Here is a 16,610-nt window from a genome sequence, read left to right as displayed (position 1 = left end):
GGAACCAGACTCTCTCTTTCTTTCTCTCAAGTGGGTGGTCCAGTGAGCTTTTCGGGGCGGGGTCCTCTGTTCCAAACCTACCCTCGCTCCCTCTTGAAACATGCTTTAATAGAGAAAGTATGCAATGCATACTGCTCAGCTACAACCCCCAATTATACTGCAACTGGGGTATTCGTGACTGGACGTCTGGGGGGATCACACACATTTCCGATTAGAGGAGAGAGGGAGAGAGAGAGAGAGAGTTTACCCTTTCAATCCAACCAATGAGACGGTCGATACTCTGAGATTTTCAGAGTTGTGCAGGAGCACAAAGTGAGCTGACCGTGTGTGAACTTCCAGGTAAAGCTAGAACCGTCTCAAGGTAAGTTCCCTGCGCTCTCATTGTTGCATTTGGCGGTGAGCACTCAGTCGGAACATGGAGCCTATAGCCTGGGTGTATGTATGTGTGTATGTCCATGGCTGCTTTGAAAGGAGAGCTTTTGCACCTGTGTTCCTCGCCTTTGTCCCTCTCGCTAAAGTTTCTCCAGTTTTTCGGTTCATCCACTTCGGCGGACCTGTTATCACTAATGAAAACAGCACATACAAACTATTGCGCAAGTGATGTGAGCAGGGGGATGTTGTGAAGAGAGCACCGACTTTAAACACTGACGGCCTCGACTGTTGTTTTGGCGTTTACATGCGCTAGATACTCAACCCATAGTCGGGAAGGTTTGAAGTCATGCAGGAGCGCTTCACGCACCTTCTTAAAAGGCTGTAAAACAAGGTGTTTTTATGGTTGCAATTGCCGCCCATATGCAAAAAGTACATTCAGTCCCAGTACTAGACTGGCAAACACAGACTAGTTAAGCGGGCGGTCTGCCGCTGCAGAAGAAGTGCAGGACGCTTGTTGTGTTGCTCCTTACTCCGTTTAGAAGCCACGAAACGGCGTCGTTTGTCTCGTTTGGCTTTTACTCGTTTCAACAAGGACGTATATTTCTAAAATGACTCCGACTTCCTGCTTCAGTTCGCCCGTTTTGATAGGCTGTGTTGGCAATTAGATTTTGGCACATTCCTCCCAGAGCTAGACCTTACGGTGAACGACCACCTTAGGACATTACAAACAGCATTTAGTCATCTATCTATCTTAATACAAATGAACTAATCGTCCTTTGAGAAATTCCCAACAAATATGATTGGAGGATAGGCCACATGGTTTATCATAATCAATCAGACAATAATTTTGATAACTCATTTGTACTTTCGGTCATTTTTCGAGAATTGTTGCCTTTCTTGGTCATAATGTGATTGTAAACTTGTTATCTTTCACAATTCAAGATGCCAACATGGTTTTTGGGGGCTTAAGGGGCGTTTTAACTATGTTGTTACATTTAATTGACCAGACAATTACTGAATTAGGAAATCACTGACATGTCCTTAATAATAAATTGATTATTCAGTTGGTAAAAAAAAGAAAGAAAAGTTTTGCCTGAAGTCCAAATAGTTTCTTCTTATGTTTTTTCATGTATCTGTGCCCTATAACTCAAAACCGAAAACTATTTTGTTTACAATCAAATGAGACACAGAGACTGCCATCAATTATGAAAAAAGTTCCAGGTTCATTTCTTGTGTATGACTATTTTATAAATCAACTAAGCATTGCAGCTCTGAAGTTCACTATATAGGTTGCAATCTTAGATGTGTGAATAGTTTGTCATGTTTTAATGATTCTTTCCATTAAAAATAAGTAGTTTATTTTTTGGGTGTCCAAGTTCCACACGTTTCAAATAAAGGTTGGTGCAGCATCAGCACGCCTACAGCATGCACAACCTCATTGAGAAATACCTCACAGAGGACAGATGGAAAGGCAGCGTACAGCAGAGCAGATGCAGATTTTGGATGGCAGATTGAGTTGTGAATATCTGTGCTACTTTTAGTTTCTGGACACCATTCTCATGTTTCCCTGCGTCTGCCAGACCCCTGTCTGTGTTTCCAATGAACCTGGTGCCAAGGCTAATGTATAAGCAGTTCCCACGCTCACTACTGGAAAATGATCCTGTGTGATTCTGATTTATCCTTTCAATTATATTAAGCACTGATGAAAACTCACGGTTGTGATTGTGCAAAGAAAACGTTTTGAATAGAATTTGTGGAAGATGATTGCTTAATTCATAAGTTTGCAATACTTCGTTTTTTTACTCTCATCTTCTCCTCTTTAAGCCCTTGAGGCTGCTTCTCCAGGCTTTGATGCCCACACTCTTTGAAGCAGGTGGACAGACACAGGCATGAGTAATCGTGGGACCAAAGAGCCGTCTCCCGAGCCGAGCACTGCCCAGTCTCCTCCTGAGCCTCAGCGCAGGGGCAGGGGTCGGCCCCGGAAACAGCAGCAGGTAAGGCTCCAGTCTTTAAAAAGATCAGATGAATCAGGTCTACCCTAGATCTTAAATCATTAAGTATCTAATTAAAAGGTGCTTCTGGGAAACAAAGCTAGTTAATTATGGGTCAGTGTCTCCTGGCTGTAAAGAAACAGCTCATGCAAAGCAATGTTTTTCAATGGTTAGTTTAACATGTGTTTTTTTCTGTGCAGGAGCCTGTTGGGCCACCGACTCCGAAGAGACCGAGAGGACGACCCAAAGGCAGCAAGAACAAAGGCCCCAAAACTGCACTAAAGGTTCAAACTGATTTATAAGCTGTCAATAAATACATGTATTTATTTGAGAAAGAAAGAAATGATGCTGTGAATTTCTTAACATTAGAAAATATAATAGAAAGATATAATCATTAGTGACATTACAGTCATCTGTGATTTCTTACTCTAACACTCAATAACACACACAATATTTGTCTTACAATTGATGGAAATACTCTTTATACATTTTGTTTCCATTTATAATTTTTGGAAAAACTAAGATTGATTTCCTTTGCAGGGCATTTAATGGAAGTCAGCATTCATCATGATGAGGGCAGTGTCAGCTGAAAACAGAGAAAAGAGCAGCTGTTAAATCAGTGCAGTATTTTTGTCTCACGCCTGTTTGTTAGTGATATCTATTATTGTTCTGAGGAATGAAAGATTGTCTTACAGAGGGATGTCTCTCACTTAACATTGATAAAAGTGGTTAAAGATACGACAGCACATGCTTAAATACCGAAAGTCAAAGTACATCTTTGAGGCACATGTGAAGTCACTTTGCAGTTTACAATTTTACTCCTCATCTTTTAAACTATCACTTTGTATATCAACAGTTTTTTATGTTGATATAAGCTCCATCTAAATTGGTCCATCTTTCACATCTATGCATTCATGATAATGATTTGTATCTTAATATGTATGTACAATAATCAAAAACTCTGTAATGAAGTATATTGCATAGTGAACATTACTTTTGGTACTGGAAAATATTTAGAATGCATGACTTTTAATTATACAATTTTAAACATCTATTTCTACTTTCAATTGAGTAAATAATTAGTACCATTCTCACCAAAGGGGCCTTTTCCAATAATGTAACATTAAAACAGCACTTTAAATCAACCACTACTTTAAAAACTAAAATCTCAGCCTATTTTTTATATTGTGTATTTATGTTGTTTTCAAATTAAACTAAAACATGTGTGGCAGCGTGTTTAAAAAGTGTTGACATTGTTGAATGACAGCTGTGAAATATCAATTTACAGTACACTTATGACCACATGTACTCAGATATAGCATCAGGAGCAACATTGCTGTGTGCATTGATATTAAAGATAGTTTAGAAAAAAGCTACCCTTTGCTATTTTGTCAAATTTTCTCTTAAAGTTGAAGATTATTTTCAGAGGCTTGTTGTAGCAGGAGTGAAAGTTGTTGTGGTGCCCCTGCTGGCAGATTTCCCGGTTGTCTGTGCATTTGTAGCAACACTCTAAACAATTGTATACAGATAACATATCTTTTTTTATTATAGACTTTATTTGTTTCATCGCTATCTCTGGAAAAAAACATTAGTTTCAGGCAACTCCACCGATCTATTTACATCTGAAACATACATTGGTATGTATTTGCCTATTGTAAAACATGCCATAACCCACATACATTTTTTTGTTTTTTACAAATTAAGGGAAATCCAGCATTTTTCTGAAAATGTGGATATAAAATCAAAATATTCAATGAATATGTGTATTTTTGGTATTTTCATTCGATTGTTGAAGATCATTTAACTTTGCTTGGTAGAGTTCCTCATTTATATTCAGACAGACAGCTCTTCATATTCTACAGAGGGATACTTTGACTTAAAGAACTGTTTGTATTTGTATTGCAGTTTACTTTGTTCTGGCGACAAAGTAATACAAACTATGATACAAAATGGCAATGCATATGACCCTAATCTTAGTTAGAGCTGAAAGTATGCCAAGATTGTTAAAATGTGAAACATGGTGTTAACCATTCGTCTGTTCTTCCTCAGAAAGTAGAACCCGTTGGTGAGAAACGTCCGCGTGGGCGACCGAGGAAATGGGTATGGAGCAATCACTGACAGTTGTGTCCAAAGCCTTCAAGGTGTCTCCTTGAGCTGCAGGGCCTTTGTATTCATGATATATTCATTGTGTTTCCTCTCTTACCGCAGCCCCGGAAAGTAGTACAAGTAGCTGAAGAGCAGCAGGTGAGGGGAAAAAAAATATTTTGATTCTTGTGATTTAATTTGTTAAAATGACTGAAGTAAGATCTCTAATCTAACGAAATGTGCAGATTCTTTAAATGATTACAAAGCATTACATCCTTTTTAAATCTAAGCATAAGCCCTCTATAATTAAATACCCTTCCACTGCAGTCTTTTTGGTAAGTAACACATAGCAAATTACTTTCAATACGTTTTTGAATTAGTCACTTACTAGATATCACATTGAACTGTAAGTCACTGAGAGTCTGTGACAATGAAGAAAGACATCCTCTGCTTCAGTAGATCAGGCATTTCAGTTTGTGTCACACATCTTACTTTTTCACTAAATCAGTCTCATTTATAATGAGGGACTTTTGAGAGCAGATCTCATTTAACTATTCATGAATATCTTCTGCTTGTGTTCCTATTCAAACCTGAACTACATTCAAAAGCCCTATGGGCCCATTAAGTTGGTTCTGCAGCCAACAAAGTATTGCCTTCGGACAGTCTATAGTAACCAATTTATTAAATATACCTAACCAACACTGCAGTGCGTTATATTGAATGTTTTTAACAAAAAACATAAAGAGAGAGAGCATGATGACAAAGTTATTGAATTACCAACATAGTTATCCACTTTGATGCATTATACTGCTTTAGTTTTGGCTAGATTGATCAAGTAAACTCACATGTGATTCTTAAGTATTGCATTTTTATATTTGTTTTTTCATAATTTAAAAAAATGTTGAATGTAAAAGAATCGTACTTTATAAGTATCATATACTTCTTTGGCAAACGTCTCCATAATCACAAATCCAACACAGATTAAGAAAAAGCTAATTTCCTCCAGCTTGTGCAGCACATACAGCTAATCCTTTGCACTGCCCTGCACATTGAAAACATTAGGATTAGAACAACATGGGACATCGCTGCTAACTACATATTTACTTTAGTATGTAATGATAAAGAAACCGTTCTTTGACTTCACAAGGATATGACGGGTTCTAGGAAATGTAAAGACGGCGGTGCTGAATTCCCCAAATACACCTCCAAACATCCTTTCGTTACATCCAGTTTTAGTGGGTGCACACCCAGTGTTTCTGAGAAACGTTAGTTCTTTAAGCCACCTCGTTCATATTTCAAACAAAGAATATTGCACAACGTGTCAGTTCTCTTGATGCCCCTCGTCTTCCTTATCGCATCCTCTCCTCTTCAAGAACTGAAACCGTTAAGATAGACTCCCTTTTTCAGACGCACGCACACGAAGGGGAAGAATGAGTCAATGTAGAGAGGGGAAACCTGATCTAACTGTTCTCTTTCTCTGTCTACTTGGTTTCCTGACCTAACCGTCGTGTTCTTCGCATTTCTAAGTCTGACAGCTGGACCTACTTCTCCGCACGCAATCACTGAATTTTACACTCATTATTGTATTCTCGTGCTCTTTCTAGTATAGATTAATTATCTTGTGCATTATGAGTCACTAGACTGCGACAACACACAAAGTGATGGTGTTTTTTGGCCTTGTGCTGTTCCAGGGCTCTTCAGAAGAGACTGAGGATGATCCCTCGCAGCTCGAGCCTCAGACATCTCAGGTTCCAGCGCAGGAGGAAGGGGAGTAGATGGGATGCCTTTCGACCTACCTCAAGGTTTGGCCTCAAACAAACAGGGGTCAGGGGTCTGACCCCTTTCTGTGATGGGAATTCAGGAACACACACATAACCACACAAAAAGAAGTCATTGCAGACAGTTGTTTCTTCTCCCGATATGATACTGTACCCTGGTTTTATTAGTTCGCTGTAAGAGTTTGATGAACAAGCTCTGTTTTTACTTCGAATAATTTGATCTTTCAAAATAGCTTTTTTTAGCAAATAGTTTGACATTTTGGGAATTGTGCTTGTTCACTTACACCAAGAGTTGCATCAAAAGATTGATACCAATCTCATATCTGTACGGTTACTATTAAGCTACAACCAGAAGCTGGTTAGCTTAACTTAGCATAAAGACTGATAGCAGTTTTTAGTTAATTGTTCACACAGTTACTGCAATGTGCCTTTCGAGTTTTAAATGTGTAAGGTAAAATGTTCAACTTCAGACTGTGTCCAGTCTGAATGCTTTGCTTAAGATTCATTGTTTTTTAGAAATCTTCTTATCTAACTTTTGGAAAGTTTGCCAAGAAGCGTATTTACCCAAAAAGTTAAACTATTGCTTTAAGGATGCCCACTCTCTTAACCTCTCTGCTTGTCTCTGAGCGGGTGTGTGGACAGGATTGTGGGTTAAAATTGAGAGAAAAAGGAACTAACCTTGACTGTTTTATTGAAAGAAAAATCTAAATCAAGTGTCATGAATTCTCATATGAAATGGGAGCAAGATGGTGACATTTTCTGTGATGTTACAATATAAACATGGTGCTCTGAAGTCATTATTATAAAAGTAGATGTGAAAGATTTTATTCCAAAAGGAGATATCCAGTTTGGGAGAAAATAAATGTCTTATGTTCATTACTCAAAGTTAAAAAGTAATGCATAACAATTGCCAATTGTATTTCCTCTTCCACCCTCCAGCAAGTAAAAAAGCACCGAAAGGTTTATATGGATGTCTTGTTTTGGAAAGAAACCCTTCATATTTACTTTAGTCAACAACATTGTTGACATGTCATTTTACCACACTCAGGATTTTACTATTACAGTGCTTTTACACCATATTGAAACCTCAGGTACTAAACTATTCAGGAACATGTTGTCAGTCTACTCAGTAAAAATGATTGTGCTGTGTTTGTTGTGCATTTCTGATTTGTGTTTGACATTACCAGTTTGCCTTGACACAAAGACCTCATTTAAACCTCAGATGCCCTCAGTTTCTTAAACTCTCATACTACCTCAGTAACAAAAAACATCGCAACAAAATAACTTTTCACTCCCTCTGCAGCAACATCGACACACACACACACCCTCACACAAACACACAAACACACACAAAGGGTTTTCAGGCTTACACACAAAAGCACACATCACACACCAGCAGAGGATTTTGCTATTGGTGTACAAAAAAAGCATCATTGTAATTTTCTTTAAAAAATGTATTTGTTAAAAGCTGAAGTGAGACTCCTGGGAAAACAATGCATCCAATAGTTTACAACAACTTGATAAAATACTTGCTTTTTTAGGGTGTACTTCCTTATGAAATACTTGTTTGTTTTTTGGGTCTTTCTCATTTTTACTACATCATGGTTTTTCTCATTCGTACACTGTAAATTGTATGTGGGACACTCTTAATAAGTGTAATTTAAAACAAAACAAGGGCAGCAAATAACTTCAAGGTGCTGAAATACATGACAAGGTGGAAATAAATGGTGGAAAATAAGTAAATAATATTTCACACTGCATCTTTAACCGTTCTCTTTGTTGTTCTACTCATTTATGAAATGAAAAAAGGTTGTTCCTTCATTTTTCTATATGGTCGTTATAAGAGAGACTTTTAGTGACCCGCAACAATTGGGCTACTATGTGATAGTTATGCTAATCGCAAAAATATATTATACCAGAAGAATAAGTATACATTTGTTAATAAATACTCATTGATCATAGTTGTTAATTAAACTTTTAATTTGTGGTTCTTCTTTCTAACTTGTGGTTTCAAGTCATGCAGATAGTTTGGTTTTTTGACCAGTTCTGAGATATGTGTTTCTGAATCTCAAATACAATGCAAATGAATGGAATTCCATTTGTGGTCAACGCTTGTGGGGTTTAAAAGAGAAATAAAACGATCTGAATGATGTAAAAAACAGTCTTTAAGGGTAACCCCTAAATATACTTGTTTATCTTTAATAAATCATCATAAATAATCACTCAGAGTACTTGGTAATAATGGTATTTCAAAGTATTTTTTCTATCATTTCCAATTGTTTAGTTAATTAAAAAATAAAGAAGTTTCCAGGTTCCAGTCTTTTAATACAGTAACGTTTTTAAGACCTTGGTGGTCAATATGTCTGCCCTTAAACTGACAGTAAGCTCATTTCATTTCATTTTTCATATCACTCATGGTATGTAATATCCCCATTTGTGTATGTATTTCAGCATTGTTGGGTAAATTGCTGCCATGGAGCTTAATGAATTTACAGACAGTTATGTTTTATTGTACAACTGCATTGACGTTACGTTTTGCCCTTTTGGACTACCTCTAAAAAAATGAATAAGCCAAGGACGTCTCTGAAGAAAGTCTTTGGCTAGTGGTGTCTGACCTTTTCCACAGAACCTGCAGGCGATGTGGATCATGAAATCTTGAAATCATTGTCTAACTAGTACTGTTGTAGTCCACTCATCTCGCAACATTCACGTCACCATAATTAACGTAAGTCAGCCTGAAGGGCGCCTCTTAATTTAACTACGGCTGGGTTAGTGTTTGTTGTTTTACACAAGCTGTGTCTGGATATTTACTCTCGATAAGGGGACAACGTTGTTCTGTGATCTTACTGATAGTACATACAGTACTTGATCCATATTCAACTATTGAAAAGTTGAAGTGTAACTTGAGAAATCATCTTTTATGCCTTACTTTTAACACCATTTTGTAGTTATGTTATTGATGTGTCCTCATCCAATACATTAATACAACTCACAAACCTGTGATATATGTTTTGTAATGATTCTTTACCATGTGATTTGTGTTATTCTGCTTCTTTTATCGCTTATCAATAAAATATCACACCCATCAACTCTTTTGTCATGGATTTGTACATCAAAACCTTTTTTCTTTCAAATTGGTTTAAATAGTTTTAATGTATACAGATGGTAACAGATCTTCTTTGCTCAATAAAGAGGAAACAAAACAGTGAGGGACTCCTCACTTAAGGATGAAAAAACATCCAGAGTTCAAGCTCATCAGAGACAAAAGACCACAAAATCATTAAAACACAAGTGTGCATTTCTCCCTTCAAACATGGAAGTAGATATTGAAGCTCAGAAGAACTTCACTGAAAAGCTACCAAACATTTTAACAGCAATGACGCAACATGATTCAAGTGCATCCCACTGCATTTGTGTACCAAATAATAAAAGTGCAAGATCATATGATTCCTACCATTATACTCCCTTATCAAACATGCACGCTACAATTTGTTTTTGAAAACCACTTCGTCCTGTGTCAGAGTGATGAAAATGTCCTTCAAAGCCACAGTTGTCCTAAAAACACTCCAGCTTTCCCTTAGTTTTTCTTCCTGAGAGACAGTCTGTTTCTCGAGCATCAAACTGAAACGAACGAATGGAAGAGAGCCGTTAAGCGTTGAGAGCTTTTGCTACATCTGTGAAGACCAGACGACTGGGCCTCTGTGTCGTCCCCTGGGAGGTTGTGAGAGTCTGCAGGGGAGACAGATGGGACATAAAACTGTCAGTGACATCAAGATCAAATGTTGGCTCTAGTCTTTAATTGTACAACTCAACTTGGAAATGATGATGATAGCTAGTTGCTCATTTCAGGACCATCAAATAAGTGAAATGTGACTGATAACTGAAACCAGAGAAAATGTGTTAGGGTCAGAAGCCATGTGCAAACCCATGGTATGCCAACTGTTTAGGGTTCATTTGTATATACATACTCTCATTTGTACTAGAGAATGTGTGTGATTATGTATAAGATTATTAATAAGGCAAACCTCCATTCTAAAATGTAGCTAAATGAATGTAATGCAGATGTACATATAGCCACATAATCGTTGTATGCCAGTGCCAAAGACATTTTTGTATTTTATACAAATATAATGGCCGTGTTTGAGATGCAGTTGAAAGCTATGAATGAGATTTTGAGTTTAAGTTCATCTTACGAAAAAATAAAACTAATTCTTTAAGTTTGTTTCTTTATAACTACTTTATGTGTGTACACATACATGGATGGATTTGATTTGAACATAAAATGAGGAAATCTGTTATGATCGGAGTATTAAGTTGAGGGAGCAAAAAAAGGAAAGGACGAAAGATAGTATGACTGAGTGTGTGTGTCCTCTGATAGCATACTCTAATACAAATGAGATCTTATAATATGACAAACATCTAACTTGTTTAAGTTTGATGAACGGAAACAATGAGAGAATTAGGATTGGGAGGAAAAAAGAGGTTTAGAGAGATGTTTCAAAGACACTCAGGTGATACTTTACCATGCTTGCCTTTTACCATTATGCCATTGTCAAAACTTAAAAGAAATCAAAAGAAAATGATAAGTTTTGACAGGAAAAACATGGACATTAAGAGATAACATATAATAGTGGAATACAAGAATAAAATAAAGCACAAATGTACTGACATGTCAACAAATAGAGACTCAACTAAACACTGGGGAATTTTGATAGAAGTTTGTTTGTTATCTATGACAGGAAACACTGTTTACGTCATTGTAACTTGGTTATCGTGGCTTTTGCGGTCCTCCCCACTTGTGGTCTGAATAGGAGCATTTATTCTAGATAAGACAGAGAGATAGGACATTGGTTCCTGAGAGACCTTGGCATTGGGACCCGCGAGGCTGCCGTCCCGGCCGTGATCCAGTAGTTCCTGTTCCAGCAGGTCGTCTTGTTCTTCAGCCGGGTCAAAGCTGTACATGGGCATGAGCTGGTGCCTCAGCTTCTCCAGCCTGTAAGACAAAAGTTGAGAGCTGAAGTGAAGTCAGCATTTAGGTGAAAATAAATGTTGCCTAGTTGCACTGTTGGTTTAAAATGTTTGTTATTCGCTAAACGCTACTAACTGGATTTTGACACAGGGCCCCTCTTCACTACTCTGCCACATAATGACCTAAAACTGCCAGAATTGTCTTGGTTGAAACTATGTTTTAGCAGAGATGGAACAAGAACACTATTTTAATTCAGCAAGGGCAAAACTACAGTGTAGAAATACTCTACAACACATATAAGTCCTACATTCAAAAGTGTACATAAGTAAAAGGAAAATAATACAAATATAGTTAAAGTACCAAAAGTAAAATTCCTATTTTTATTAATGCCCCATTTCCAAACTAAATGAAGGAATTGTATGCTTAATCATGTTTTATTATTATAGTAACTGTTAAATAAGGAGCGTTTTTTTGTTTAGTTTTTTTAAAAAGGTACCATGAAAACGTCCAGATAGTTTGTGGATTTCAACATGGGAACCTGTAATAATACTACATACATTGTTTTATGATTATATTTTTGCATCATGGATCTGAATCTTCAAATTAACTAAAGTTATCAAATACATTTAGTGGAGAATGAGTATAATATTCCCTCTGAAATGCACTTGATTCAAAGTTTAAGGCTGCAGGACATTGAAATAAAAGTTGTATTGTAGTACAGTACTTAGATAAATGTATATAATTACTGTCGGAAAATAATACTGATTGGCATGTTATAAACTAAGGCTGGTTGTAATAAACTAAGGCAGGTTGTGGAATCAGCTAAAATAAGTATTTGTAAACGTACCGCTTCCGTTTCCGAATATACAGCATCTAGGATGAAGAAAAACAGATATAATGACAAAAAGGCGGTGGATTTAAAATAAAACAACAAAGTAAATTACTGAGTGCAAGTATAAACACAGAACAGTATGTGTGTCAAGACAAATACACACTTATTGATATAAACAACATCGATTTGGTCAAGGAGACATTCCAGTTCATTTAGAGATGAATGCTACTTAAGAGACAATATCTAAATGATTTCTTACTATTGCCACTGCCAAGCCGATGACAGTGATGATACCAAAGGGTACGAGCACCATTCCCATTCCCGAGCCCTCCATCACGGCCTCTGGGAACGAGGTGGCATTGAAGCTGGTCTCGTTTGCTGTGATAGTAACAGTCATTAATGTCGTTCTGGAGGTGACATTGTCTCTGACGCCCTTGCTCGTTGAGAGGAAGGGGATTGCTGTGGTCGTGGCAGTTGTGGAGAAAAAACTTGGAGTTATCTTAGCTGCAGTTACGGCCATGGTCAGGTGCAACACTTTTAACTGAAGGATGTATTTTTGGTTCTTTGTGTGGACGTTGCTGTGTCGCTCAGCCTCTAGCGCGTCTCATGGTGGACACAGGTGACTTCTCTCTGGTTTGAGCATTGATGGGGCTTTGCAATTTCATCTGGAGAAAAAACTAAAACAAATGTTTATGATTAATAAAGGGTTATTGTAGGAAGCATGAATAAAAGGTAAAGTGTTCTTTTAACTGCAGCCAAAAACTAAAATATGTCCAATTTGCTTCTGTGCACTGATTATTCTCAAAATGGTTGAATTAAAGAAAATTCAGTTCTGAAACATCTCAAGCTTAATTTCAGTTGTGGTGGATGTTTTCGGGCAGGATGTGGGTAGCAAAGGCAGAGAAGTGGCATAACAAACTTGATAAAATACCAAGGAATACTAACCACTTAAACTGTAACATGCACTGGGAGGAAATGTGTTGGCAGCTCTTTCAAAACGGCAAATTTAAACTTACACCCACACACGCTACCACACACACTTCCATAAATATCCACTACATCCAGGTACATGTGGCCTACTTCACACCCACACATACTTTAAACATCCCATGAGAGACAAGCAATGCATCCTGAGGATTTACACATGAGTTTTAAGACATTTCCTTTTAAAGCAGAAACAAGACACATGATCCATTCCTCTCTCCTTGGTGCATCCTGTCTGCTTGTGCCCCTAATGAGGACCATGTGCAGCTGAAGCAAACAACCAATGAAAACCAAAGACTGGATTTAGTCATTGCTAGTTGTCTAGTTAAACATTCCTGCACAGCAACCAGACATGAGCATGCAACGTCTTTGTTTGAATGATGGCATGACCTTATTACTGTGTTACTGGTGTTATTTTTAGTTGAGATGCACTGTATCTAAGCAGTCCTGTCCAAACAACTGAGCTCATAATCCTGCCAACGTGACCAGGTCCTACTCCATGTTCCCTCTCAGATTAGAGCTGCATACGTACCTTAACAACATGCATGACTTCAGATGTGAGCTACGGCAGGCCAGGGTTAGCTAGAGAGGGGAAAATGTCATTGGAAGAGGCAGCATTTCCTCCAGTGGCTGCCCCTCCTCCTATTCTGCTTCCCCCTTTAGCAAAACAGGCACTGCACAGGCTGTTTACATTGACAAAAACAAAGCCATTTTCTGTGAAGATGGACTCCACACACCAGAGTAACCCTATTCCAGCAGCCTAAAAAAGATCCCCTTCCCATTCTCCGGTTTCCTCTTCGGATCAACCCCCCTCCGCTTTGCCCTTTCTTGTATTTCACACAACAGAGGCTGCTCCAGGGATGCTGCAAACAGAGATCAGCGCGGATAACTCCCTCCCCCGCAGCCCTGTGATTGGTCCAATGGCTTCAAGTGAGAGATGCAGTTGGCTCCTTCAACTGTCTGTCTGGCTTTACAGGGATGAGAATGGGATTTAATGGCTCTGCACACCAGATTCTGTCAGACCCAAGTGAATGACTGCATCCGGGTGGAAACTCTAAGGAAATTAACCCTGTCTTGTCTTTTCTTTGACTCTTAATAATCTGACCATAACAAAACAAGCAGTATTTGTAATTCCCCTAAAACTGTTATGTGTCTCCTGTAGAATATTCAAATTACCAGTGTATTTGAAGCACGATCAAGCATTACAAGTAAATCAATTATATTCTTTCATTTATTTGTATTAGGCCTGCCGATAAAAATGGTGCGTTGATGTTTATTAGGATGAATTGGTTGACGTTGTATTTTGTATTCTTCCAGTGGGATATAAGATAAGATGTAATTTATTGATCCCAAATTGGGAAATATTTTCATTGCTGCAGCATAAAAAAACAAGGCATTGCACATCATTAGAAATTAAAAGATTAGAAATAAACAATTCTAAAATATAAACATCTACAAATATAAATAAACTGGCATTAGAGAGTAGAAAATACAGTTGACCGTGAAGATAACAAATCTATAAACTGTCTGATAAATAAAACACTATTGAAGGGCCAATTTTCAGTTAACACAATATAAAGCAGGATAATATTTACATTAAGTGTGTAATGAATGGAGAATTAAATTAAATATTCATTTTGAAGTTAACCAAAGAGAAGCTATGGAGCAGTTAGTTCTCTGCCAGCCAGAGGTGATTTGTTATTGCACAACCTTATCTTATCTTATGTGATTGCACACATTTCAGTTTGTTAAATATGTTAAGAACTTTATAATGAATTTACTTGTTTTATAATTGAGTGAATGTAGCAACAGTTGCAGAGTATCCACAAGTTCTTCGGCTCATTTTGAATGAGTCCTCCCCAGTCATCATCGCCACAAAAACTGAAAGATATTAAATAAGCAGTAAATATTTTTGTAACGTACTTTATACATTATCACCCAATTTCAATCATATTTTGGATGTGTGTGTGTGAGATGCAACTATGCTTTTTATGAACTATATCCCATTATAAAAAACACCGTGAAACACTGACACCTACTGTTTGATGGGGCAGGCTGCAGTTAAGCAGAATACTGCAGTATTAGATAATATTTCGTTTTATTATAATGGTTTGGAAGATGTTGCTCGCCTAAAATGTGTGCTATTAATCTAGATTGGCATTTAAGATCCAGTTTTGTTTCACATAATAAATTGGAAGTCGAGGTGACATACTGGCACAGGTGCTTGTAGTTGTCTACTATTATTTCATTTCATATGTGGTGTTGGCAGTCAATGCAGATATATATTTACCATCTTTGGCCATCTTGCTGAGCTCTCTCTCTTTAGGATTGATCCCGATTAAACCCATCAGCCTCTCCAGCGCCTGTGTCTTCACATCTTTATTTCCCTCTTCATCAAACATCTCAAACACTCCCTTGTACTCTGTGATCTGCTCTTGTGTTAACTTGCTGGCCTGGAAGAATACAAGTTTCAGTATTTGACTTTAGTTAGTAAGTTGTATCAAGAGGAGAAAATATCCACTCAGCAACATGTCTGGAATCACTCCATGAGGAATTTATATTAGAATTTGTTTTGAAGTATGTGCTGTGCAAATTGCTTTATCATATTTCTCACCATTTTCTGTCATGGTTCAAACAAAACTGAGGGCAAGCACTGTGGCAACACTTACAGTAGAATGAGAGGATGTCTTAGCCTCGTCATTACTGCACTTTTAATGTAATGCTCCTTCTCCAGAGTTTAGAGCAGCAGGCTTTGTGGCCTTTTATGGCACTTAAAGGATGGACTGGCTTATCACCCATGAGGAATATGTGAATATGGATCTCAACTAACAAATTGTAAAAAGCAAAGTTATACTTGGATATAAAATATAACTGGTTTGGTAAACTTGTCATAAGTTAAAATGGGACATTAATCTAAAAGTTACCAAGACAAAGAAGATTCAAGGTAAGGAATTGTGAAAAATATCAAATGCATTTTCTGACCTCAACATCACGTGGTCCACTTATGGGAACTGCAATTAGCTTGCAGTTAGCCATTAGCAGGTGCTTTGGCAGCCTCCAGTGACTTGCATGAAAGCAGACAACCAAATAGGATGCACTTAACTACAATAAGTTATTTCAAACATTGCAATGGGAACATTACACATTTCACATTTGTTTGTCAAGGGATAGGAATATGAATCTCTGTATGCCATATGCATAAAGTAAGATGCAAAACATATCTTGATAAAATACAATTGGAAGAAAACAAAACACCTTAACGGGTACAATAAAACAAGAGGAAACTGTAACATATGTATAGATAAATAAAGGTAGGTATTTGGAGTTATACTTACATTATCTGGTAGTCAGCAAGGTAATCAGGACGATTGTATTTTTCTGCCCAATCCAATATTCTATTTTTGTATATGAAGTGGAACAAATATTAAGGTTGGCCATAGTTTTAAAGAAACAAAGACTACCAAGGCCATGAAGGTTTTGATCAATCTCGTGGAAAAATGTAGGAAGAAAAGCTGATAGTTATAATTTGATGATCAAAATACTTGCCAATTTAACTAAATTCTAGTCACAACTCAGTAGTAGAAGTTTGGTCTAAAAAT

At 37.3% G+C, this 16,610-nt stretch overlaps 2 protein-coding genes across 3 annotated transcripts; one reads left to right on the top strand and one right to left on the bottom strand.

Moving 5' to 3' along the window:
* The first annotated feature begins 7 nt into the window (after positions 1-7).
* Positions 8-9,315, top strand: LOC307038614 (uncharacterized protein). 2 transcript variants are annotated; one of them, XM_079680136.1, is made up of 6 exons: positions 8-339; positions 2,197-2,366; positions 2,564-2,647; positions 4,413-4,463; positions 4,572-4,607; positions 6,140-9,315. In XM_079680136.1, the coding sequence occupies exons 2-6, from the start codon at positions 2,262-2,264 to the stop codon at positions 6,221-6,223; spliced, it is 360 nt and encodes a 119-aa protein (XP_079536262.1). In that variant the 5' UTR covers positions 8-339; positions 2,197-2,261; the 3' UTR covers positions 6,224-9,315. The 2 variants fall into 2 exon arrangements, with proteins under 2 accessions (XP_079536262.1, XP_079536261.1); XM_079680135.1 differs by having other exon boundaries at positions 15-361.
* A 31-nt stretch (positions 9,316-9,346) lies between these two features.
* On the bottom strand, positions 9,347-13,903 carry cUnh3orf18 (chromosome Un C3orf18 homolog). The gene is made up of 5 exons (XM_079680132.1): positions 13,544-13,903; positions 12,287-12,704; positions 12,043-12,068; positions 11,090-11,219; positions 9,347-9,955 (listed from the first exon to the last, which is right to left on the bottom strand). Exons 2-5 carry the CDS (start codon positions 12,545-12,547, stop codon positions 9,875-9,877), a joined length of 498 nt encoding a protein of 165 aa, XP_079536258.1. The 5' UTR covers positions 12,548-12,704; positions 13,544-13,903; the 3' UTR covers positions 9,347-9,874.
* Positions 13,904-16,610: the final 2,707 nt, after the last annotated feature.

This window comes from Notothenia rossii (genome assembly GCF_949606895.1).
Source record: "Notothenia rossii genome assembly, chromosome: 5".
NCBI lineage: Eukaryota > Metazoa > Chordata > Actinopteri > Perciformes > Nototheniidae > Notothenia > Notothenia rossii.
Note: the sequence above shows the minus strand (reverse complement) of the source record. Positions and strands in the feature narration are given on the sequence as shown.